This window comes from Didymella exigua (assembly GCF_010094145.1).
Source record: "Didymella exigua CBS 183.55 unplaced genomic scaffold M421scaffold_32, whole genome shotgun sequence".
In the NCBI taxonomy this organism is placed as follows: Eukaryota; Fungi; Ascomycota; class Dothideomycetes; order Pleosporales; family Didymellaceae; genus Didymella; species Didymella exigua.
In genome coordinates, this window is record NW_022984806.1 from 138,972 (window position 1) to 162,979 (window position 24,008).

Sequence of the window (24,008 nt, forward strand, 5' to 3'; positions counted from 1 at the left end):
CACGAAATGCCAAGTGGTTGTTTGTATATGGTAAAATAAATTGAATAATGCTGTAGGTACCAGCATACAGACCGCGAGAGGAACTACATCAAGCTACTCAGTAGCCTTGAACATGACACATGCGTGACCAAATCACGCGCACGTCACAGCATCCCCCGTGGGCTGCCTTTCTGAGCTCCGTGAAGGCGGGTTCTACGCTTTTGGACGATGTTTAGGAAGAAACGACGTTATCACAGTTTGTGACTGGTGTAAATCCGCGAAGTTCGTTACCTAGGATACTACATCTGTCATTATTGAGCTGCTCTTGCCTGGTGAGCTTGCCAGCTGCTTATATGATCAGTATGTAAGGTAGTATTAGCACCTTGCTGCATGTCTTGAGACCATTGCAGAAGGAGGACCTGGACGAAACGACGAAATGCGCGATGGAAATGATCAACGGTGGTTTTGGTATTCACTAAGCGTAGTAACATCTGTCTGATTACAATTGCACGAGTGTAGATGACAATATTCTTAGGACATATTTGCTATATTTGATACTGTGTACAGCAGGGAGTACAGATATAGATATACTCCTGAGGAAGTTGTAGTTTGTGCTCATATCATGACGATACAAGAAGCATGAAAGAATGAAGGGGATATCTAGGAAAGAGTAACCTTGACTGTTCGTGCAATACTCGGAACACCAGTAGCGGTGAGAGCGAACAGGTAGTAGTGTCCGGGGATCACAATACCGCTTTCGTTAGGCAGAGTGACGGTATATTGTGCGCCATTGCGCGTGACGGTCGTCAGTGGAATGCGCCTCTGGTCACTGTTGACCGAGTGTGTGACGCTACCAATGCGGACGAGAGCGAAAATGGGGTTGGCAGTAGACGTGGTAATGCTAAACTGACCACCGACCCTGACGCTAGTGGAGCTGAGTGCTGAGATGACAGGACGGGCAGCAGCGGAGCCATCAGCGTTGAAGAGGTAAGGAGGCGAGAAGGTCTGGCCATCAGCGTGGTCAACAAGCTTGTTGCAGTTGACTGTGCTTCCGCCAACTGGAGCAATGTAGCAAAGACCGCCACCGCCACTGAAGACACGACCATCCGGGAGCAAGATGCTAACAGCGTGGTAGTTACGAGGGACTGCCTCAGCTGCGAGGGTCTTCCAAGACTTAGTTGCCGGGTTGAAGAGCTCAGCCTGGAGGATACCATCATCATCGGTGAAGACCTTCGAGCGGCGCTGACCACCAGTGACAAGAACAGTGCCGTCAGGGAGCACGACGGCGTTCGCAAAACCACGAGGGTATGCCATATCAGGAGCACGCTCTACGGTAGCAGCTTGGCCGTACTCAGCAATACTTATTAAGTGAGCACGTTTGTTGGCGTCGGAGTTGGTGTAATCAGGCGAGCCACCGGCAGTGAGGATCTTGCCGGGCTCGTACATAACAAAAATACCGCACATGGCATCATCGGTGTCTCGTGTACCGGCTGCGACCTGAGCACCATCTCCGTTGGCGCTGTACCAGTTCATAGCCTTACTCGGGCCAGCCTGGAAGATCGAACCGTTCTTCCAAGCAAACAGCCAGCCGTGGTTATCCTCTCGCCAGATACCTTCGGCATCGGTAGTGAGCATTGGTCCATTCCTTGCGCCGGGGAGTGATTTCCAAGTGCTGCTCCTCGGGTCGAAAACTTCGCCGTCCTTGCCCTGTCGCGGACCGGAATAGGCACCACCGATGGTGAAGACACGGTTGTCGCTCAGGGTAACAGACGTCTGGTAGCCACGTGCCATGATCAAATCTGGTGCGCCGGTGAAAGTGTTGGTGGAGGGGTTGTAGTAGCTGTTCTTCTTGGCGTTTGACCCACCCTGAATGAGGATGCGTCCATCTTCCAGAGCACTGATACCGGGACAAAACATGTCGTGCTGAGTTTCGGCCACTGTACGGGCAGAAACAGCGCCACTGTTGCATGTGGTCAGTATCGGAGTACGGTATACTCTCTGGCAAGACTTACGAGTTGAAATTGTAGTCTGCAAACTGGGTGCGGCCACTCTCGCCTCCGAAAGCATCGACGCCCCAACTGGAAAAGACCATCAATCGGCTTGAAGAGGGGAACGCCGGCACTACATAAGCAGCCACTGGAATGACTGGCAGTCTGACTAAGTCAGACCAGGCTCCGTTTGTCGCTGAATTAGCCGTGATTGCTCGGCGGATGACATCAAAACGCTTGTCTGTCGACCATATCAGGGTATTTGCGTTCGCGTCCACCTTGATATGACACACCGAAGCGGCCGAATCGTAGACTGCTTGGACACAGGTGTCGACTAACGAGCAACGCTGAGCACAATCGTTTAGTGTTGTGACTCCATTGATCACTTGCGCACTTCCGCCCCGAATATCGGTGTCACGGCAGATATTGAAGGTCTTCTACACGGCGGTGGTCAGCATAGACTTTTTTTGGATGGGAGAGATTACCTACGCCGTTATTTGTGTACGTTGTCTCGGGGTAGGGGCACTTCGCTATGTTGATTTGCTCTGCCTGGATGACATTGTAGCGTGCATTGGGTTGCCAGTTCAGGCCAGCGGTGGCCTTGATGTGACAGTCTTTGGTCTGTGTATCGTAAACGGCCTTGAAGCAGTTCATGGCACCGTCGCAAAGTTGCGCACACGCTGTAGTAGAGGCGACATTAGGCGTGACTGATTGTGAACCTCCAATCAAGTCGGTGCCGGGGCAGACACGATATCTAATGCCCTGACTTCCGGTAAAGGCTGTATCAGTAACAGGGCATGCATTGATTGCTACCGAAGTCTGGAAAAGACAAAAAGTGGAAACGAGAGCGATGGCGTTTGGGCGCAACATTGTGAAATGAATGGAGTGAATACAACATACACACATGGCAGTCTGAAGCTTATATAGACCTCCCTTTTCTGTGGGTACCTTGCCTAAGAGCTGGGATTCGCTCCTTCGAAAGTGTTCATTGGATCGAGAACTAGCCCTAGCAGTTGCCCACAGGATCCACGGCCAGTGTCTGCGAACCAAGCATGCAATTCGTGGTACCGCATAATTCCAATAGTATCGAAAACACTAGTAGGGGTGAACCCAACTTACCGAGTTGCGCTTGTTAATATTAACTTATTCATAATTGATCATCTGTGAGTAAATCGATACCTTTGATGTACCCTCATCCTCACCCTACCGGCAGTTGCAATCCAAGACTTTCTAGCCAGCAGCATGTTTAAATCTAACAAGTTATACTTAATTTAATAATTTGGGTACTATCTAGGCAGTGTTGAGTACCTCGGCAATCAATAGAGTTCTAATAAATAAGTTACTAGTAATTTGGCTGTAAGATTCTGATATTCCTGACACAAGTGGATCGGCAGCCTCTTCGGCATTGGTTCGGATGAACAAAATCCCGCGCCACTACTAAGCTCCTCCCCCAACTCTTTTGGAATTATTCGGTACTAGTCGCATGTCATCGACAGGAAGCTCTTGTCGACCAGTGTGGATATGCAACTTCTACGTACAGACGTTATCTGGCACCTCAAAGCACTAATTGAGTAAAAATACCAAGGCTGAACCACAGCCACGATGCACGATGGCCGCCTACCAGGCTGACGTTCCTGTCTCTCCGGCTTGGCTTGAGTGGTTTTGACTGGCCTAATGGAGTTTTATTTGGCTTGGGATCGGACAAGAATCACTGGGCTGGGTCAGCGTTCCTTCATCTACTTCCCACCACGCAATTAAGAGTGACTTCCAAAGATATACCTGAATATTCACCGACCATCTTGGGAGAAGAGTGACTATGAGGTGTCAATGTTTAGCGCTGAATGCGAGCTGTGGGGCCCCTGTCCGAAACGCTATCCGCATCCTTCGCGTCCTTGGACCTTGCGTACTCAGGTATTGAGAGGCTGCAGATGCACAATATATTTATCAAGGCGTAGGTTCTTGACCTATGGAGGTTTGGACGCTGACCGGTGAAGGCTCAGATCAAGGGCATGTGCAGCGGTGCCGGCCGAGGGAACCATTACCGGGATGGCGGTACGCGGCATCGCATTCTTCGATACAGTTGCCTAATCCGGGTTGTTGGAGCTCCACTGTTGTTCCCGTGTACCGGGCTAAGGCTGAGTCGTGAGTACAAAAAGTGGAGAAGATACACATCGCAGTAGTGGACTGCAGGAGCGTTGTATCGATTCCTGCATAGTCAATATCGGGCGTCAGAACTGAGCGAATGACATGCGCTGTAACTGATGCCAAGAGGTTTGCAGATGGAAGAGCAGACGCCTCCTGCACGCTCAAAAGTCAATTTGTAGTCATGGCTAGCGAAGCGTAAGCGACCAGAAATGCAGACCTGTATCGAATCGCTTCATGAGACTTCAGAACTTACATATGACGCCCTCTTGAATGCATGGGCGAGTATGTTCGCAGCCTGGTCGAGAAGCCGTCGATGCAGAGGGAATTTCTGCCCTGCTGAGAACCATGACGAACGGTTCAATAAGCGACGATGCTGATAAGGTAAACGAGAGAGGAAGGTAAATCTGCAACATGCGGCGAGCACGAGGTACGGGATGGTTGTTGGCCGTACGGCAGAGCGACACAATATCACAAGCGCTCCTGTTGCGAAGGGATCGAAAGACGTTGAGAACAGATGAGCTGGTCACCATGCCTTCAGCCGTGTTCTGTCTTTATCTTCGTATTGCGAGCATCCCTCAATCGACATTCTGTCGTTCCTGGGTCGCGAAACAAAGGTCACCACCCGCCGCCATATGGACCGGTAAGCGACATACTAAGGCCTTAAGCCAGCACCGGGCACGCACCGGGCTTGGAAGGCGGCAACATTACTGAATAACAAGAACAACGTTGCATGTTGACTTGCGATTACGCGGAGAGAATTAGCACAAGTTGTGGCCGGCGAAGTGATGCCGATGAAATGAAGCGGAAGTTGTGCGAAGAAGACCAAGCCAAGAGCGCGTCAGCAGCCACGTGCTTGGCAGACCAACTTACACCAGGTGCCACCAGGGGCAGTCGCCCTCATCGCACTTCCATCAACGCTCATTAACCTCATCTCACCGGCTTCGCGCTGTCTTCCATTCCGGGTCAATTCGCACGATGAAGTACTGACCTTTTGACATGCACATTCGCTATCTGCTTAGTGTATATCACGCCGCTGCGACTTTTTGCCGCTGTAGTCACCGAGAAACCCCAGTTCTCACAAGCGCTCTGCTGACGCTCAGCTCAACCTGGTCAGCAAAGCTTCTGACGAATGAAATAATCACCGGCGTGCGATGAATTTCCATATTGTTCCGGCCTACGACCCTTCGTCGAACTCAAGGCTGCCGAGTTCTGTCTGCGTTCTTCAGGACAATGACCCCGGAAAATCAGTTCGTAGACCTCATCGGTCTCGGTCTGGTCCTACGTTCATCGTTCAGGACGACGCAACCATCAAGAACAGCATCTTAGCTGAAGCTCAGGCTGAGGGCAACCACTGCCGCGGACCTTGCACTCCCGAGAACGTGTGGTGGGAAGATGTATGCGAGGACGCTGCTATGTTTAAGCAACCCACTGGTGAGACGTAATCGGTGGAGGAGCGAAGATACGGTTGTTCTCAATCATCAAGAATTGACAGCTCAGCTAACACATCGTAGGCGATGCAGACAAACCCTTCCAATTCAACGACCGCGGCACAGTCAGTATCAGGAACTTCTTCGCCGAAGACTGTAGAAAAGAGATTCTGTCGAAGTAAAAGACATCTTTCACTCAGCAAACTATTAGGTGCATAACGCGACAGATTCGTAGCTGCGGCGACTGCACCGCCAACGGCGGACCCCGCAATATCATCATCGAGGGTGTGACGGCCAGGGATGGCGGCGTGCTATGCGGTATCAATACGAACTACGGCGACACTTGCAACATTATCAACTCATGCCAGAGCAACACCAGGAGTTGCGATCGTTACAAGGGCATTGTGAAGGGCAATGGTAACTGAGCAAGCTGGGCTCTGGTCCTGATGGTACCCGCTACACTGCTATATGTACCTCTTCGCTCGTTCATATGAATACGTCTGTACATACATTTGCAACGCGGACCAGACGTCGTCCGAAGGGGTTGTTGGCTGTGGTGAGTGAGTTGACAGACAAGCGTACACAACGGACAACATCCACCGAAATAACGCTGGCGAACGGTCCATACGCAGAGGCAGAGGTAGCATGCAAATCAGCCCACGTGTTAGCACATGTTTATCTCCGAAGAAAATATGCGGCGATGGCGAATGGGATGGGCATATGCAGTTCAGGTTGGAACTTGTTAGAGATGCAGTGAACCGATTAAGTTCTTCAGAAGCTACGAATGGCTGTCTCAGAGCTTGCTAATCTTATACCTAATGACATCCGCCAACTCGATAGTGGGCTGAATGTACGGCTTGACCTTAGTCCTCACATTCGAGCGCTGCTCATAAGCGTACGCAAACCCAATAAGATTCTCCTCATCCCAGTGCTTGCCAGCAAAAGTAATGCCGAACGGGATATTAGGCGCGGTAGCGTTGAGGTTCCCGCGCGTGTTGGCGATAACAGTCGTGTTGGACGGGTACGCGCCAAGCGGAACGGTGACGATGGGAGCGCCAATGATGGCGCTGATGGACGATGCGGTGCGAGTAGGCAGGACAACGGCGTCGAGGTTGTATGTGGCCAGCGCACCCAACAATCCACCAGGTCCGCCGAGGAAGAGATCCTCTTGGTACGCGGCCCAGAATTGAGGATCGGTGTTTGTAAAGTTCAGCCCTAGCGCTGAATTGAAGACTGCGGTGTCGCGGGAGGGAAACTCTTCGGCAGGAAATGTCTGCGTGAAGTTGCGAACCTCCTCCAGATCGTTGACGTCATTGGGGTTGTATGTTAGCTGTGCGAGATATGCGGCGAGGTTGGGGCCGAAGTCACCTGCCAGCACGGTGTCCTCGGCGGTGGAGTTCAAGTATTGCGCGTAGGCGGTGTAGTTGGTGTTGTCGACAATGATCGCGCCTGCCTCTTTCAGAATGGCAATAGCTGAGTCGAAGGCGTCGAAGATGGGGGCTGAGACGATGTTACGGTCGCCAATTGCGTTGCGAGGAATGCCAATGCGCTTGCCAGCCAGTGCGTCCAGCCTGCAAGCCGCAACGTAATCCGGCTTTGTGGCATTGGTGGTATTTGAGGCCCACGGAATGGCGGATGTGTAGTTATCGTACTGGTCAGGTCCAGCAATTGCTTGCAAGATGTAAGCCGCATCCTTCACTGTACGTGCCATAGGACCAACAGAATCCTGGTGCTCGGAGATGGGAATGACAAGGGCTCTGCTTGTCAGGCCGACCTGGATGATTATTAGCGTCACATCCCTTGCACGATGTTGATGGCACTTACAGTTGGCTTGATACCAACTATGTTATTCAGCTGACTCGGTGAGACGATACTGCCATCAGTCTCTGTGCCCAAAGTGCCGAAAGCAAGACCCAGACTGGCAGAAACACCACTACCACTACTGCTGCCACTGGGATCTTGGCCCGGGTAGTAGGCACCATAGGTCTGACCGCCATACGCAGACCAGCCATTGGAAGAGTTTGCGGATCGGTAATTAGCCCATTGAGAGAGGTTTGTCTTGCCGAGCAGGATGGCACCCGCTTTACGAAGTTTCGCAGCAACAGTGGCGTCGCGTGGGACCTTGGCTCCGAGTAGTGAGAATGATCCGGCAGTATTGTTCATCTCATCAGCAGTGGCAATATTATTCTTCATGAGTATAGGCAGGCCGTGGAGAGGGCTGATCATAGGTTAGTGGCGCCCGGTAACATGAGTTTATCACAACTCACCCGCGGACCTTTCCATATGACCGCTCCTCGTCGAGCTCTTTCGCAATTGTCCAGGCATCAGGATTGATCTCTGTGACCATGTGCAGGGTTGCATTGACTTCAAGAATACGTTCTACGTAAGCCTGACGCAAGTCATTAAGCTGCACTTGTGCACATTGAAGTAAACATGGATGCTTACCTGCACCAAGTCAAGACTGGTGAATTGGCCGGCCTTCAGTCCGGCAATCAACTCATCTGCAGTGGCATCTAACAGTTCGGGAAGCACTGGCGCTGTGGAGTACTGGGCGGCAACGCTGGTCAAGGGCGCGAATGCCACAAAGACCTTTGCGAGTAACCACATCGAGACCATTATGCCGACCGTGTAAGACGTCACTTGTGGAAGGGAGAGTGTGGCTAATGGTTGGATAGGCAGCTGATGATTATCGGCTTTGCGCACTGCACGACGGTTCTTATAGTCGGAGCTGTCATTGCTGTAAACACCACCCGCCTCGACTTGCCGGCCCTTACCAGTCATACAAGGATACGGTAAATTCGCCTCCCCGCGGGACGTAGCGAAGCCGGACATATGTCGATCTGTACGATAAGAAAGGTGTGTAAGAGCTGTTGTTCAGGATTCTCGATGTTTAACATTAGCACATATGTACGCACCACCCTTTCTGCCGTTCATGCGTGTCACTTGTACCACGCAAAGCTGCTGTTGTGAGATGCGTCGAAACGTGTGACTTACCAACTGCTATTTGACAGAGTACACGACATATGCCTGATAGTATCAATTCGCCGTTGAATGACCGTGTTTCGGTTGCATTCATGTTAGTCAACTCCAAAGCTTGTGGTTCATCGATGATGCGTGTCGTGCTAGCTGAAATAGGCAGGTGCGATGGACTTGAGCTTGGAGATCAGTCCGCGGCTGGACAGACATTGGCTGCTTGACGCGGGTACAAATCGATATCTCCGTCTGCATTCGATGATGTCGACGACCGTTATTTGATGCGAAAGTGTTGATAGTGACCTGCCCAATGGGGTCGCACGCTTGGCAAAGTACAGCGTGCAGAAGCAAGGCTGGTGAATGCGCCGGCCTGTATCCGGCTGAACATTTATAATGCTTTTTATGGGTAGCTTATACCCAGGTCTATGGGTCTATGTCGTGATACTCGTTAGCAAAGTTTACACCTCGATTGCTCAGTCAAAGTAGCCAGGGAAGAGCCACTGCAGCTTCTTCTCGGTCTCCTGTCCGCGAGCTTCCTTTTTGGTCATGGAGCCAGCGAACTTGGTCTGGTTCTCAAGGTGCTTGCCCTGGACCTGCTCTGCGTGCTCCTCCTTGCTGAGCTCGTTCAGAACAGCACCAACGAAGCGCCTCGCGTTGTCGGCGTTGGCCTTCATATGTCCCATAACCATCTCAACATTGACATCCTCACCCTCGGCGCCCCTCCAGCAGTCGTAGTCGGTGGCCATGCATATCATCTGGTAGGCGATCTCAGCCTCGCGTGCTAGCTTAGCCTCGGGCAGAGCAGACATGTTGATGACAGTGCCGCCCCAGCTGCGGTACATGTTGGACTCGGCGCGCGTGCTGAACTGCGGGCCCTCCATGCAGATGATGGTACCCTTGTCGTGCAGCGTAACGCCCTCACCCTCCAAGCTGTGGCCGCACTTGCGCACAATGTCAGCCAGCTTGACGTCAAAGGGATCGCCGAAGCCAACGTGGCCGACCATGCCCTTCTCGAAGTATGTGAAGGGACGGATACCCTTGGTGCGATCGATGACTTGGTCGGGGACTACGAAGTCGCGCGGGCGGACCTCCTCCTGCAGCGAGCCCACGGCAGAGAAGGCAATGATGGTGCGCACACCAAGGTGGCGCAGAGCGGCGATGTTGGCCTGATTCTTGACCTCATGGGGCGCAAGCTCGTGGGAAAGACCGTGACGTGAAAGGAAGGCGATGGGGACGACCTTGCCAGAAGAGGGCGAGGGGTGGTGCAGGATGCTGACGGGCGAGGAAGGCTTGCCCCATGGTGTGTCAACGTCGAGAGTCGCAGCGAGGGTGAAGCCAGGTAGCGACTGGATGCCGGTGCCGCCAATAACGGCGATGTGAACGGGCGCTGGGGTTGGTGTCAGTGGTATTTACGTGGGGTGCGGTGGGAAAGGAGCGCACCATCGTAGGTGCTGGGAACGCCGGCCATCTTGCGGTACGGAATTGAAATACTGCAAGAGAAGATTTGGGGACGATTGCGAGACAGAGAGTCAATTAACAGAGGCCTTGCACGTTGCAACATTCGCTATCGCGTCTCCTTCCACGATAACATTTTCTTTTGCCGAGGGGCAGCTCCTGCCGAACCCTGATGGCGTCACTCGTCCAATCAGACGCGTGCTCAACCTGAGCTTTCATTCAATTCTTTTACAACCGCAATCTTTCATTTTTCGTCCGCGATAAATTGGGTAAGACATAGAAATGGAGCAAAGCCTTAGTAAAATGAGGCGGCAGAGCTTATCACATGGCACAATTACCCCTCCATCAAGTGAAACAGCCGCGGCGGGCTCCTCGACTCTTTCCTTTATCAAGGCGACCCGTCAGTGCGAATAACTGGAACGCCCTGGTCATTTCGGAATGCAATAACTCATCCGTGTACTCAGATGGGGTTAAACGAGTCAGCCACAGAGTGTGCGATCTCCAATCTCCTACGCAAACATGCTCTTATCCTTCACTTGGTTCGAGCAGTTACCTAAACGAAGGCACATGCCCCAGGCGTCAATGCAGAAGCATGCAGTCGTGCAGTCTTCTCACCAACAAGAACTGCTCTGACGTCAAGTTCAATCGAGTCCAGCTCGGAGCGCTGAGCGCCAAAGGCCAATTTGGCATAGCCCTCGACAGTATTGATAATTGTCTCGAAGAAGGGTCGGCCTATCTCATGGCTATTCGTTCCTGATTCCTGGCTAGTCAATCATGAAGTTGCCACGAAAACCTCTGCTTTCTTGCGCGTGTATGAAAAAATGGCTTCAGATCGAGTCAAGGGTCTTTTTGTGGGCCCAGCTGATCCATCTGGCATCGCAGCTCGGACGAGATCTTGTACTGCACAAGAATCGTCCCGGGTGTCTTGCTTGCCAGAAAGGTTCTTGATGCTTCCAGTCTTGTCTTTGAGCTTCGGATTGTGATTCTGTAGACTTTGTGCGCATTTGATCTATTGATTCAATCAGAGGTACTACGGGCTGCGTAAAGCATTTCAGATGCCGTTGGCGGTAGAATCGTCGCTAATTGGTCGTGAGTCATGCGGACCGTGAGGTGCGGGAGGCAACGTGTGAGGCCGCCTTTTCTAGGCTATGAGTCACAATGTTTGTCGCCGATGCCAGCTTGATCCTGAAAGATCACGAAGCATGACTGGATGTAGAGATGTGGAGGACTATTGCCCGATCAAGCTAGTGCCGGCTATGCCCTGGTCTCCGTCAACCTTATCGCCAACCCATAACTCTTCTTCTTCCGGTCTTTTGACATCAACAGACCTTAGCCTCAGTGTAGGTGCACAGTTCTGAGTGAAACGATACCTTGAAACCCATAGACTAGAATTGAACCAACGTCAGGCCCTGCGTTGTGCACAGGGACATGTGACACCATGATGGCTTGTCCATCAGGGTAGGCACCAACCACTGTACAAATGACAGCTACTATCTTCTAAACAATCGTGACGTTGCTTGCTAGTTGATCAACGGCGACATCTTGTGTGCTCCCTCCATCAGCTTGAGGCCCCAGGCAGACACGTACTCCGCCTCGTCAACATCAACGCATCAGTGCTCCTACATCGGGCGATCCGCGACTAAGACGCGATATCACGAGCACCTTTATGACCAGATCGGGAACAGGTATGGGTGCTAAGCCAATCAGTTGAGTCAGGAGTGCATGGTTAGGCAGTCCTTCACCCGTTTTTCGCTTATAGATACAATACGCGCTCCACGCTTCATACTTCTACACAATATCAACTTTTCGCTACCGAAAGACTTGGCATATGATCCTTTAGCGACTGCCTCCAGGATCAGAGTTGATCTTGCGCCTGCGCGCCGCCTATAGATACCTCGTCGTCCTCCCATACGCAGTATCGTATCGCCAACATCTTCGAGTCCTCAACCATTGTTCTGGTCGCCTCAAAATTTCCTGAATACCTCCACGCCATGGCTAGCTTTTTTGACTTCCCGCCCGAGACGCGCAACAGCATCTATGGGTTGCTCCTCACCAACTCAACACCCTGCCTCGACATGCTGACTGCCTCCAGGCTGCTGCATGAAGAAGCAGCGCCCTACTTTTACTACAACAACGACCTTGCCATCGACCTCACTGACGCGTCATCGCCTGGAGCCTCGATCCTGCCGCCCATTCCCGACAAGTGCCTGAGCTACTCCAGGGTTCTCACCATCAACCTCAAGCTCGGATACATCAGGCCCTGTATGCAAGCTCAGTGCCTCACCGGCCTGGCAAGCCACTGTGCCAGCCTGACAATCCTGACCCTCAATTTTACCTCGACTGCGTCTAAGATTGTGTCAAGCACGACTGACGAGTGTGTGCTGGACGCCTCGCACCCATTTACCCTCGCGCTTCAGCACATCCTGTCGTCTCGCGCGTCAGTACGCGTGAATCTGAACGGAGTCTGGTTTGCCCCTAGCCTCGTCGACAAGCTGAGGTCTGAGGGCAGCCTGGAGGTAGTCACGTGTGAATCCTCGACTGAGCGTGCGATGCACGGTCAGAAAACCCGGGATCATATGCGCGATCTTGGTCTAGACATGCAGGATCTTGAGGATGCTGGAAACCTCCAGCCCTCGGCGTATGATGACATATTCTCATCAATGCCGTCATCATTGAGCTCTGCACTTTCGGACCTTGATTCCTTCTCGCCCACTAATTATCTCGGCAAAGACCTTGAAGACGTCAAAGACTACGAGGAAGGAAGAGAATCAGTCGCATTCACTGACGAACCAATGTTTGACATGGTCCGTTTGGGCGAAGGGAGTGAAGAAGTATTGACTAAAGATGAGGATTTTGACGATGAGGAAATGGAAGACATTTACGACATTGAAGCAATCGTCGACAAATTGCAAAAGATCGCCTACCAAAGGCTGCATGAGATGGACGTGTCTTATATGACGAACTTCGCGCCCAACATGCTGCGAAAGTGGACCGAAGAGTCGGCTTAGAGGGTGTAACGATACTGTTTGGAGCGTTGATTGAAGCGGGATTGAGCGAGACCCCCAATTTGACTTACATGATTGCTCTTTGTACATTAGGCGCAGAAGGGCCAGGCACCCAGCAAATGGCTGAGTGTTCACGCAGTATTCTTTCAATAAAGAAAGTGCTATTGTGGCCGGTACCTGCTCTTGCACGTCACCTCAGTGAACACATGTTTGCCATGCAATTGCCCTTGTAGGCACGAGGCAAGGGATACGCGACTGAGCACGGAAGGGATGCGCGACTTCGGTTACGCCTGTTGATGCAGTGGAAGACATGTGTCGGTCAACAGCGACTCCCTTGTTGATGCTGCTACGGGCCTCCGAGTGAGGTCAAACGCAGATGTTTTGACGCAGTCGAAACAAGAAAATTGCATAGGTACGCTAAAACGGGCATGTCGGTACGATGCAGGGATAGCCGTTGCCCAGGCGGCTTGCAGATCAAGCATGCCATCCGCTCGCGCTCAAGCCCCAGGGCGCAGCGTTCGCGGCCTGTCGCAGGATGCAGCCCGTCTCAGGGTCATGGTAATGTGGCAGCCGATTTTCAGTGGAGTCGCAAATTTGCGGATTGTGCGACAGGCCACCAGTGAGGTTCTGAGGTTGCAATGGGGTCTATGGATACGACGATAGGCGCGGTGCGCCTTGAGGTGCGCTCAGGAGGTGCAAGATATCCGGGGAGATTGTCCTGATTCGAACAAGTTTTTTGAACGGCGCCCTTGGGACCCTTTGCCACCCACCTCGACAGCCCTGAAGCCGTTGTCCCAACACCAGCGCCATCGTCGAGCTACTGTGCAGAATGGCAGAATCCCCGGGCGCAGTCACATGGAAATTGTGTATATTTATGCGGTCGCAAATGAATGAAGTCTGGCAGCCTGGAGGGCCCCCATCCGATTTCAAAACCCACGTCTCTCTGCACGGGCCAGACTCAGGTCACGTCTCATTCGCCCCTTTTGCTAGGCCACGGTCCCACCCATGCAGCCTAATGAGGCTTAGCAACGGGCCCTCTGCTGTGCATCGACGCCTCGTAAGGGCTGATGGCTTCCGCCAAGCGCAATCTCGCCCCGACACGGACACGCTGCTTCTGCACGCTTGGCCGCTGGACTGACGGCTGACAAGTCCCTTTAAATGTGCTAAGCCCCCGAGCCCGTTGGGACGCCTGCCCGCCCGCCTGCCTTCCACTTGCGCATCCAGCTATCGCCGCTACTTCCTGCTGTCGCTCTTTTGCTGTTCGAAGAGGAGACCGAACACACGACTCCAATATGATGCTGCCATCGACGGGGGCGCGCAGCCCGATGTTTATGCTGGCGTGCACAGCCGGCTTCGCCCTGATCTTCATTTTTGGTTTCATGGCATGGTCAGCACCGGAGAGCATACCTTTCCCCCAGCGCGGAGGGTCGACGCACGTCGAAATGTACGTTGTTGAGCCTTGTTTTCCAATGTTTCGGTGGATCTCGGAGGATGCCCCTTGACTGTTTTCGCCCTGATCGACAAGTGCCCACTAGCGAACAGCTACTGACCAGCACTGACAGGACCTTCAGCGATGCGAAAACACCCAACATCAACGACATCCTGCGCGTCCTGTACGAGCCGCTCAAGGTATCGCCTTCTGAGCCCTTCATCCGCGAACCCAATGGCACCAAGATCGTGCTTCCCGGAAACCCGCGTTATACGAAAAAAATGGGCAGCGACATCTTGATCTTGGATCTTGACACTAGGCCGCTCAAGTCGACTGAGATGTTCGAGAAGGGCGAATATGATTGGCGCAACATCAACCACGTTTCTGGTGGTGTATTCGCTCACTACGCCTACGCTCAGATTCACGGCTATGACTATAAGTTCGTCCATGCGACAGAATTCGAAGACCGACACGCAACCTGGATTAAGCCCTCTGCGCTCGCCAACGTAATCAAGGACTACAAGTTCGTTGTCTTCCTCGACGCAGACGCAACTTTCCGCTTCATGCAGCTACCCATTGAGTGGATGATGAACTACTGGAATGTGGAACCCCACCACTCGTTTGTCATGGCGAAGGACCCCTGGACCGCGAAGGAGCCGCAATACAACTCCGATCGCTTCAACCGCACATACACCAACACCGGGTTTATGATCGTCCAGAACAACAAGCAGGTCATGCCCATCCTGAAGGCATGGCACGAGTGCCCGGACGATGTCCGCTACCCCAACTGTTCGCAGTGGAAGGAGCCCAAATTCCACGAGCAGTCCGCGTTCGGCGAGTACATCCGCTACGACTACGAGGAGAACATCATGGAGCTCGACTGCGGCCAGGCAAATGGCTTCCCCGGCGTCGAGGTCAGCAACTGTCAGGGCAAGTTCATTCGCCACTACTGGTTCGAGAAGCACCTCGTCAAGCTCGACTACCGCGAAAACCTCATGAACGCCATCACCTACCCGATTCAAAAGCTGTTTGCCGAGAAGAAAGGCGTGGTTTTTGAACAGAAGGAGAATGTCATTCATTAGGAACGATACCATTACACGCATGATGATTTACCGAAGGGGTGCAATTTGGTTACAAGGTCATAATCAGGAGACAAGAAGACCGGCATTTTGGAGCATAGCATAGCGTTGCATAGTCACGGCGTTCAGCGGTGCAATACTGTCATGGGACATGTTTGGATTTAGGTTTGGTGGGTCTCGGTCTTTTGCTTCGACCGAGGTCTGGGTTCTTCACGCGTTGATACCCCAATACGAGTCCGAAATTGAACCTTCCTTTTCGACAAGACGCATGCGACGTTCCTTTGTCTCACGTTTAACGTTCCAGTGCTACGCTCGGCAGCAACGTTGGGGAAGGTGTCACATAGAGACGCGCGAGGCGGGCGCAGGACACAGTGGGAAGCGCGGGGCTGCCTCTGCTGCGCCATGCAATCCTACAAACGCGTCGCACGCGGGACACTCAAGTTGGAGCCTGGCACTTGGCACAGCAATTGTTCCCCGCACTCCTTCCACCTATCGATCCCTGGGTCTTCGAGGATGCGCGGTGAGCCTCGTATCTCAAAATTTCAAGGCCACCAGCGCGGAGAACTACACACGTGAGGACCTTCGTGTCGCACGACCACTGGTTGGCTGCCTGACATAAGCAAGCGCCTCACGTGCGCGCGTCGATCGCGATGCGGGAACGTGGAAATCGTTTTCCTAATACCCGCCAAGCGTCCACAAAAGATGGACCGAAGACCACAAAATTAGCAAACGGGTTCTGGATGATCCTCGGCTCAGCCTTAGATGCATGCAGGGCAGCGATGGCGCAGTGCGGGAGCGAAGAGTTTGGGAACGTTGGATGAGGTTGTGAACGCAGCTTTTTCCATAGCCTTCTTGATACTGAGCTTCGGCACACTTTCAATATACTCTGGAAGCTGCATGTCATCCCCGTCACTCGTATCCTAGTAACTCGCCATAGCAGCCCTCAATTGCTCGCCTCGCAACCCAGCACTGTGCTGAAAGAGTGTTTCTTGCTCGGCTGGCTCAAAGGATCAAGAGCGAGTCTGTTGTTCTCGAAGACAGTGTCAACCTCGGTCTCGCCCAGGTCATCGAACACGTAGCAAGGGAGGATCGTATTCTTGAGGGGCGCCATGGTCTGGGATGCTGGACCATAGTCATCAGACATAATGTAGACAAAATCGTGAGCCATGGATAGTAGCGACAGCGCGGAGGCAGCTTGCGCAAGAAGCGCTCCGGCGAGAGCGGGTAAGAGATTGTACTATCTTGTTGCTGATGCTGGACAAGGAGCGAGAGATTGACTTCGTCCAAGCTGCGATTTGTATTTGTATGCACACCACTCTCTTAGATCACGCCTTCTGATACCGCGAGTCGTCTCTCGTCTTCTTGCGTACCTCTGCCTTCATGCCAATGCCAACCAACATCTTCGCTCCATTGTCAGCTTTGTGCGACCCGCATTGCAAGATTGTTTCAGGCGAACGTGTTGACGGGTTCGCTCATCTGTGGACGACAATTCTGTCTCCACTTTCGAAAGTTGCGAGCTTTCGTTTCGGTTCACACGATGGTGATGTCCAGAGTGCTTGATCTCTTGGCTGACGTGGCTGCATCCTACACGGCTCGTCTCTACGTATAGTATGCAGGCCTAGCGCACCCGTGGGTGCCAGGAGTAAACTATGTAGTGTCTATGTTTGTATTCTTCTGCCAAAAGTAATGGACTTTATGGATGCCACGGGGTCAAGCGAAGGGTGATGCTCAGTCGGCTCTTGTAACGGAGCCATCTTTCCCCCTGATCTCACCCTCGAGCAGAATCTCATGACCATCTCCTTCTCTTACCCATTGCGCAGCCACAAAGCCAACGGCGGCGACGCTTGCCATAAGCCACCAGCCCAAGCCCACGATGCCCATGTTCAGACCCTTACCAAAGACCCAAGAGAACATAATGGGACCGATCGTTCTTGTCAAACTGGACACAGACTGCCCAATGCCGTGAACAGTGCCAAGTACTGAAGGGTGCGGGCTGACGTTATTGACAAGAATCGTTGTACACGGTAATGCAAACGTTCGGGCGAGGACTTGAATGAAGAGAACCACAATCATGGCCATCCAGATCCAGGGTCCACTCACGCCAGCCGGCGGCTTACTGAAGCTTGTAACCCTACTCAAGGACGGCGCAAGTGTGTAGGTTATTGGAAAAAGTGCTAAGAAGATGCGGTAGCTCTTTGCTGTTCCAAGGCGGTGCGAAAGTTGTGGGTAGAGGAACAGCTGTAGCGAGATGCCGATAAAACCCAGGATGGCCAGTGCGACTCCAATTCGCGCTGGTGGTAGCGCAAGTCCGCCGGTGAAATGAACGAACCCATGTGGCTTGAAGCCCGGAGGATGCGGGTTGGCAGGGTCGAAGCGTGGTGTTGACAGATAAATGAACCACAGTGAGTTGAAGCCGCCCACATGCATGGCCATCAAGCCATGAGCAAGGAGTGTGATGATGAGGCTGCGAGTCCAGATGCGGCGGAAGGGTAGCTTTTGACGGATTGCCTTGTTAGTCATGTCGATTGTCGCGTGAGTGTCCGGATGGGCTGAGGTGGGCGTTGACTGTAGCTCGAGGCTGTTTGAAGCTGCGTATTCATCCTCCACTACAGCTACATATCCATCATAGCTCGCTATATTTTGACGAAAGATGTAGCGGCGGATTATCCGGCCAATGCGGAGACCGGGATCTGGCTTATCTTTGCACAGCTCGTTCGTCTCCTCTAGGAAGAAGATAACGGCCAATGCCGAGAAGAGGAGGAAGCACGCACTCATAATGTTTGGCAGTGCGTAGGGCCAACGCTTCATCCAGTACACTCCATCTTTGCCACCGAGGAGTGAGCCAGAGCCGAAAATCGAGGGATAGCTGCCCACTGGATCGGCCAATAAACCACCTGCCAAGATGTGAGTGAGGATATCAGCTTTGTCATATGAGCGACACGTACCAAGAATTGGCCCAACGATAACTCCAATGTTGAACGTCATCGGCAGGATCAGGAAAGCTCTACTCTGATACTTCTTCTCCTTGATGATCTCACTGATCATGGTCCTCATGACACCGATATTGCCATTCAGCACACCGCCCAGACATCGACACGCCACTGCTATTGGGAAGTTTTTCGAGAAGCCAAAGCCAACGATGCTGCACATGGTCCCTAGCAAGCCGATGTAGAGGACTCGTTTGCGCCCGCCATACTCTGCATCTGCAATGCGACCCCAGAACATGGCGGTCAGGAATTGCGCAAAGGGAAATGCGGCCTGGATGATACCCGCCTGATATGAGATTGTTGCCTCAGGTAAGCTATTGTCGAATGACTGGAGCTGGTAGAACAGGTAGGATCCAAGAGACGTCTGCGTCAATGGCTCTGACAACCGTGCCAGTGTGATCACAAAGAGCTGATCTTTGCGAGGGAGCGCACGCCATGATATCGGCTTCTCTTTCGCGGCTTCTGCTTGCTCGGTGTCGTCAATCCGCGAGAGGCCTGTACCAGCACGAATATTCGTTTTTATCGATAACTGTCGTTGTGCGTGGGGTCGCTTTGCAGCCAGGAGGCTACGGCCTCGCCCATCATCGCTCTTGTCGTTGTCGCTGCCGAATGTGTCGGCAGTATCGGCGTTTGTAATCTCGCGACTCCGAAGAGCTTGAACGGAGCTAGCCCCGGACGCGACAATGACGCTGGGTTCACAATTGGGTTCTGCGCTCATCAGCGTGTCGGGCCTCCTCTATGAAGCCAATTCAGTCGCTCCTAGGTTGTCGCAATCGAGCAGTGAGCGGGCACGCGACATCGAGTCCTGCGAAAGGGACGACTCCGGTGCTATCGTTGATACTAATGCACGTAGTCGCGCTGCTGCCGTGTCAAGGTATTTCTGGAGCTCTCATTGGCAATGGTCGTTTTGCAAGCAGCCGCTTTGTTGCCACCAGAGCGGCTGCGGATTATAAGAGACGGATAAGGTTTGACGTTCCGGAGGAAGAATGTCCGCTCGATTTCGAGCCCAGGACGTCGGCCATGTGCACTTGCCCTTAGCAGAGAGAAGAGCTTAGCACAATTCACAACGGCTCTTAGCGTAGAGGAGACCAGTTTTTCGTCTACTGGACTGGGTGCTCTGATTCGGACTGGGATTCAAACATAGGTTCCGCTTGAAAGTGTTTTTGCGCACACTTTTAAATTACTTATCAGCAATTTGCAACACATGTCAGATGTACAGCGTATTCTTCAACACTTCGCGATTGGTCAAAGTTCTTCCTTTTGTTGTCTTTTCTTCTTTCTTATTAATATAAGCGATACACGAATGCGGCATCCTACCCATTCCCTACTTGCTCTCCTCCGGCGTAAAGTTGATGCTTACGCCATTGACGCAGTGTCTCTCATTCTTTGGGTTGCCGAATCTCTCGCCCTTAAAGATGTGCCCCAGATGCCCACCGCAATTGTTGCAGACAATTTCTGTCCTCATCATACCGAGGCCAGGGTCGGGTTTCTGCCCAACTGCGTCAGGGAAAGCATCCCAGAACGCAGGCCATCCACACCCAGAGTCGAATTTGTGGTTTGCTTTGTACAGTGACGCGTCGCAGCCTGCACACTTGTATACTCCCGCGTCCGGGTAGTGCTTGTCGTACTTGCTGGAGCCGGGCATCTCGGTGCCTTTTTTGCGGAGGATGCGAAATTGCTCTGTCGTCACATCTTAGCCCTATATTATATCTTTACGTATCACATCCACTGTTCGTGGCTACGAGGTAAACGTACCTGGCGAAAGCTGAGCTTGCCACTCGCCCTCGGGCTTGCTCACGGGGAAGTTGCTGTTATCGGCCATACTGCTAGACGATTTAAATAGCGCGCCTAAAAAGGGGATATTGGGCATAGAATGCTGAAGGGTTGCGCGTTGCGGGCTGTTGTAGAATGTGCGGCCGAGTACGCCGGCGGGATTTGTGCGAACAAATGCGCTGGTGGTGTTTCTGATTTCGTGGAAGGCGTGAACAAATTGTGGGAAGGACGGAAAGCGCATGAGGTTTATATAAATTGGTTCGGCGTGTTGAAGAAAGAGTTAAGCTGTCGCGCGCAAAATGCTGATGTTGATGCTGGCGCCGCATAGCTCCGGAGGCGGGGGAAGCTTTGACGATTGCGTCACAGCGCTGTGCACTGATTCCTACATTGGTCATGGAAGCAGCTGGCACAACTGCGTCACCACTCGAAGCTCCCATCTTCGAATGACGTCGGGTAAATAATGATATTTGAGAATTGCGACAAATGCGTGATAAGTTGCAAGCTCATAAGCAGGTCCCAAATCCTGAGTACTAAATCAGGTCCCATGAAGCTGCTGTTGCTGTCCCCGTTTCATGAGGCTGTGAGCTTGAGCTGCGCGAGCAAGGTAAGCTGAGTTGACGATTGCTGCATAGGTAACGATTTTGCAGTGAGTCAGACGATGGTCGCAACTGTGTAGAAGTACAGCTCTTTATTCTGTATGAATTCATGAGCACCTCAATGGCTGACAAGACGTCATTGTCGGTGCCAGACCAAATGACTGGGGAGCCGGCCATGGTGTTCGCAGGCCTCAAAGCTCGATTGAGCTAGGCAAGCCATCTAAGATGCCCAGGTCAAAAGTATTCTATTCGGACCTAAGCAGTCGAGACAGGTAGCACGCGTCAACTTCATTGTGACGAGGAATGTGTCAGGGCCATGGAATCCTTTGGTAGGTGGTGGTGCAAGATCTTTCGTAAGATGGAGTGATCGAGCGTCTAGCCAAAATTGCTTCGGTTGTCACTGTTCAGATGCGTGCCAGGGACGACCTGTCAGATGTTTGTGGTATGGCCGCAATGAACCGAGAACGGCCAGTAGACAGCTCTATCGTTGCAGCACTGCATCGATTGTGTCTTATTCAGTTTCCTCGATCGAATGGCCACGTAAAAAAGCGGTAACCGCGGTGGGGTCAGGCAAGCAACAATTCGCAGGGCGAACACCTGGTATTCAGTGTCGGTCAGATTGCGCCGAAACGTTCCTCATCATGGTCGGTGATGAGATGAAGGGGCAACGCCACGAAGGGGGTCGGGATGACTCGTGTGTACCTGCCAAGCCAGCCTTGAGCTTGGCTGGTTCGGCAGGCACGCCTGGACTCTCCACCGTTGCCATCACTGCAATCTCCATCCCCATCAGGCCTCCAGAGTTGTTCAAGCTTGTCATTTTGTGCGGTTGTACTGCTCTGTAGCACTGATATCACCTGCATGGCGTTCGGGACGCAGAACATGCTGTTTTGATGACCTCGATAACGATAATGAACATCAGATAAAGCGACTCCGCGCAGATGGACAACTACAAATAGTATCCAATTTTGCAGAAGTAGCTTGGATTCACCTTGGATTAAGCCCTCAAGACAGTCACCAAGTCTCTGTTTCTTCCAAGGCCTTGTAACCATCACAAATCATGTCTTGTCTCGACTCAGCTGATCGTCCTTTCCGACGCGCTTCGTGCGGTTCTCAAAACCGTGGATCAGCTCAATAATCGCCGCAAGAGCTAGGAGAACTTGGAGGTCTTGGACCGCATCACACCCCACTGTTTCAATATATGATCGCATCAGGCTCTATGAAGCTAAGACTATCTTCGGGATTGCTCTTATCCACAGACAGATGGGAATGACGGCCTGTTGACAGCTGTCAAGGCGCCTGTCGAGATGCCCATAGCCAAGCTTTTGGCGAAACATGCCAAGATGGCTTGACTTGTCCTGCGGATCAGTGCAGCACACTGAATTCCGAAACTCGTTTCGATTGGAGGAGAATCTCGAAACAGCCTCTTGGGACAACCACTAGACCCGCTGTTCATGTCACTGCTTCAGCCCAACATGCAAAGTTGGAACGCAGCATCAACATGGAACCCACAATTGCTTGAACTCTTGGCGCCCATAGTCGAGGAAACTATTCACCAGGTAATGTTCCGGGCCAGGTCTTAGGTGTGTACACGTTAGCACCTCCCCCGCTTTGGCTGTTCCCAATACCAATGCGGCCGTATACGGGTTTCAGCCCTGGCCTGCAGTGCCTTGCCGCTGTGTAGTGTCGGGACGTCAATCTGCCTGAAGCTCTAGTCTACCGCACATACAATCATATGTACACAGAACGAGGAGCTTCCGTAGCGTTCCAGCAATACGAACTATAAAGCCCATGGCTTCTGCACCCTGAGAAGAGCAGTTCATTCGCTTAGTACAGTCTCTCGTTTGCTTGAAGCAACCCACTCTCTCTACATTTTCATTCATTTCGCTTACTTACCAACAAATTCTACTTTCGACTTTCAAAGTATCACCAACCAACCGACAAAATGAAGTTCACTATTGTCGCCGCTATTGCCGCCCTTGTGGCCCCCATCGCCGCTGGCCCTGCCGCTTCCGCTCCTGCTGAGGCTTTTGCCATGCAGAAGCGTGCCACGATCTCTATTCCTGCGTCCAAGGGCACTGTCAAGCTCTCCAAGCCTCAGACTGTCTCCGGCACCTTCGACGGTGGTCTTAAGACCTACGGCCGTGGTGTTTCCTGCACTGGTCAGGCTGAGGGTGGCGACTCGGACGCCGTCTTCCTGATCGAGAACAACGGTAGGTGGGCTATATTACTGAGAGCTTGGATTCTCTTCTAGTATCAGGCTTGCAGGTACTTCGGAGATAAGAGTAATAACTATACTAAGCATTCTCAGGGATCTTGAAGAATGTGATTATCGGAAAAGGCGAGTAGAGTTGCAGTCGCACCTTAATTGCATACTGACAGTTTTTAGATCAAATCGAGGGTATCCACTGCAAGGGCTCCTGCACCATCGAGAATGTCTGGTGGGTCGACGTCTGTGAGGATGCTCTCACCCTGAAGGGTGACGGTAACGCCCTCGTTAAGGGTGGAGGTGCCCAGTCCGCCTCCGACAAGGTTATCCAGCACAACGGTAAGGGAACCGTCACCATCGACGGTTTCCAGGTCTCCGACTTCGGCAAGCTGTACCGTGCTTGCGGTAACTGCAAGAACTCCGTCTCCCGCTCTGTTGTCATCAAGAACGTCAAGGTAAGCAACACCCACCCACGCTTATCTCGAGCGGTGTCTAACATACGAAAGGCCTACTCTGGAAAGCTCCTCGCCGGTATCAACCCCAACTTCGGCGGCACTGCCACCATCTCCTCCACCTGCGCTTCCTCTGTGAAGGCCATCTGCGAAGAGTTCAAGGGCACCACCCCCGGCAACGAGCCCAAGTCCGTCTCCAAGGGCCCCTCCAACTACTGCAAATACACCGCCTCTGCCATCCAATCCTGCTAAGCGTCTTCGCTTTGCTAGACAGATTGTCTTGCTATTGCTACTGCGACTCGCAATGGTATCACAGACGCTTGGTGCAGCATTTGACGATTTGATGCATTCGTTGCATCGTAAGCCTTGAAAGCGGATTTCGTTTATGTACATAATTTTTCGAACTCCACATAACGAAGGACATGCAGTGCATGTAATATATTCTTCTTGATGCCTTTCGGTCCCACAAGTGCATCTTGACAGATTAGCATCAGGAGCACCTGGCAATCTCTGC

At 52.4% G+C, this 24,008-nt stretch overlaps 9 protein-coding genes across 9 annotated transcripts; 4 read left to right on the forward strand and 5 right to left on the reverse strand.

Annotated features, from left to right (window-relative positions):
• Positions 1–436: 436 nt before the first annotated feature.
• Positions 437–2,849, reverse strand: M421DRAFT_424136 (copper radical oxidase). The gene is made up of 3 exons (XM_033593662.1): positions 2,457–2,849; positions 1,992–2,404; positions 437–1,939 (listed from the first exon to the last, which is right to left on the reverse strand). Exons 1-3 carry the CDS (start codon positions 2,835–2,837, stop codon positions 640–642), a joined length of 2,094 nt encoding a protein of 697 aa, XP_033445363.1. The 5' UTR covers positions 2,838–2,849; the 3' UTR covers positions 437–639.
• Positions 2,850–5,395: 2,546 nt separating this feature from the next.
• Positions 5,396–6,314, forward strand: M421DRAFT_400550 (polysaccharide lyase family 3 protein; the record flags this gene model as incomplete). The annotated part of the gene is made up of 3 exons (XM_033590202.1): positions 5,396–5,543; positions 5,624–5,717; positions 5,775–6,314. Coding segments are annotated over 3 exons (432 nt in total), but the record flags the coding sequence as incomplete, so codon positions are not given.
• On the reverse strand, positions 6,287–8,597 carry M421DRAFT_424139 (glutamyl-tRNA amidotransferase subunit A). Its single transcript, XM_033593663.1, has 4 exons — positions 7,985–8,597; positions 7,807–7,928; positions 7,364–7,757; positions 6,287–7,313 (listed from the first exon to the last, which is right to left on the reverse strand). Exons 1-4 carry the CDS (start codon positions 8,369–8,371, stop codon positions 6,333–6,335), a joined length of 1,884 nt encoding a protein of 627 aa, XP_033445365.1. The 5' UTR covers positions 8,372–8,597; the 3' UTR covers positions 6,287–6,332.
• A 388-nt stretch (positions 8,598–8,985) lies between these two features.
• M421DRAFT_8196 (multicopy enhancer of UAS2) lies at positions 8,986–9,980 on the reverse strand (the record flags this gene model as incomplete). The annotated part of the gene is made up of 2 exons (XM_033597529.1): positions 8,986–9,899; positions 9,953–9,980. 2 exons carry the CDS (start codon positions 9,978–9,980, stop codon positions 8,986–8,988), a joined length of 942 nt encoding a protein of 313 aa, XP_033445366.1.
• A 1,978-nt stretch (positions 9,981–11,958) lies between these two features.
• Positions 11,959–12,975, forward strand: M421DRAFT_94936 (uncharacterized protein; the record flags this gene model as incomplete). Its single annotated transcript, XM_033598250.1, has 1 exon — positions 11,959–12,975. The coding sequence occupies one exon, from the start codon at positions 11,959–11,961 to the stop codon at positions 12,973–12,975; it is 1,017 nt and encodes a 338-aa protein (XP_033445367.1).
• Positions 12,976–14,264: 1,289 nt separating this feature from the next.
• On the forward strand, positions 14,265–15,483 carry M421DRAFT_8198 (uncharacterized protein; the record flags this gene model as incomplete). Its single annotated transcript, XM_033597530.1, has 2 exons — positions 14,265–14,416; positions 14,535–15,483. The coding sequence occupies 2 exons, from the start codon at positions 14,265–14,267 to the stop codon at positions 15,481–15,483; spliced, it is 1,101 nt and encodes a 366-aa protein (XP_033445368.1).
• A 1,725-nt stretch (positions 15,484–17,208) lies between these two features.
• Positions 17,209–19,185, reverse strand: M421DRAFT_70824 (MFS general substrate transporter; the record flags this gene model as incomplete). Its single annotated transcript, XM_033596739.1, has 2 exons — positions 17,209–18,346; positions 18,422–19,185. 2 exons carry the CDS (start codon positions 19,183–19,185, stop codon positions 17,209–17,211), a joined length of 1,902 nt encoding a protein of 633 aa, XP_033445369.1.
• A 444-nt stretch (positions 19,186–19,629) lies between these two features.
• On the reverse strand, positions 19,630–20,886 carry M421DRAFT_424144 (SelR-domain-containing protein). The gene is made up of 2 exons (XM_033593664.1): positions 20,223–20,886; positions 19,630–20,147 (listed from the first exon to the last, which is right to left on the reverse strand). Exons 1-2 carry the CDS (start codon positions 20,479–20,481, stop codon positions 19,792–19,794), a joined length of 615 nt encoding a protein of 204 aa, XP_033445370.1. The 5' UTR covers positions 20,482–20,886; the 3' UTR covers positions 19,630–19,791.
• A 1,892-nt stretch (positions 20,887–22,778) lies between these two features.
• Positions 22,779–23,746, forward strand: M421DRAFT_103361 (polysaccharide lyase family 3 protein; the record flags this gene model as incomplete). The annotated part of the gene is made up of 4 exons (XM_033586892.1): positions 22,779–23,046; positions 23,145–23,174; positions 23,223–23,497; positions 23,549–23,746. 4 exons carry the CDS (start codon positions 22,779–22,781, stop codon positions 23,744–23,746), a joined length of 771 nt encoding a protein of 256 aa, XP_033445371.1.
• Positions 23,747–24,008: the final 262 nt, after the last annotated feature.

Coding starts and splice junctions, on each gene's coding strand:
- M421DRAFT_424144 (XM_033593664.1), bottom strand. CDS start 20,481: ATGCGCTTTCCGTCCTTCCCACAATTTGTTCACGCCTTCCACGAAATC. Junction 20,148..20,222: donor GCAAGCTCAGCTTTCGCCAG/GTACGTTTACCT, acceptor ATGTGACGACAG/AGCAATTTCGCATCCTCCGC.
- M421DRAFT_424136 (XM_033593662.1), bottom strand. CDS start 2,837: ATGTTGCGCCCAAACGCCATCGCTCTCGTTTCCACTTTTTGTCTTTTC. Junction 2,405..2,456: donor CAACGTACACAAATAACGGC/GTAGGTAATCTC, acceptor ACCGCCGTGTAG/AAGACCTTCAATATCTGCCG. Junction 1,940..1,991: donor GCAGACTACAATTTCAACTC/GTAAGTCTTGCC, acceptor CACATGCAACAG/TGGCGCTGTTTCTGCCCGTA.
- M421DRAFT_424139 (XM_033593663.1), bottom strand. CDS start 8,371: ATGTCCGGCTTCGCTACGTCCCGCGGGGAGGCGAATTTACCGTATCCT. Junction 7,758..7,806: donor TCATATGGAAAGGTCCGCGG/GTGAGTTGTGAT, acceptor ACCTATGATCAG/CCCTCTCCACGGCCTGCCTA. Junction 7,314..7,363: donor TAGTTGGTATCAAGCCAACT/GTAAGTGCCATC, acceptor ATAATCATCCAG/GTCGGCCTGACAAGCAGAGC.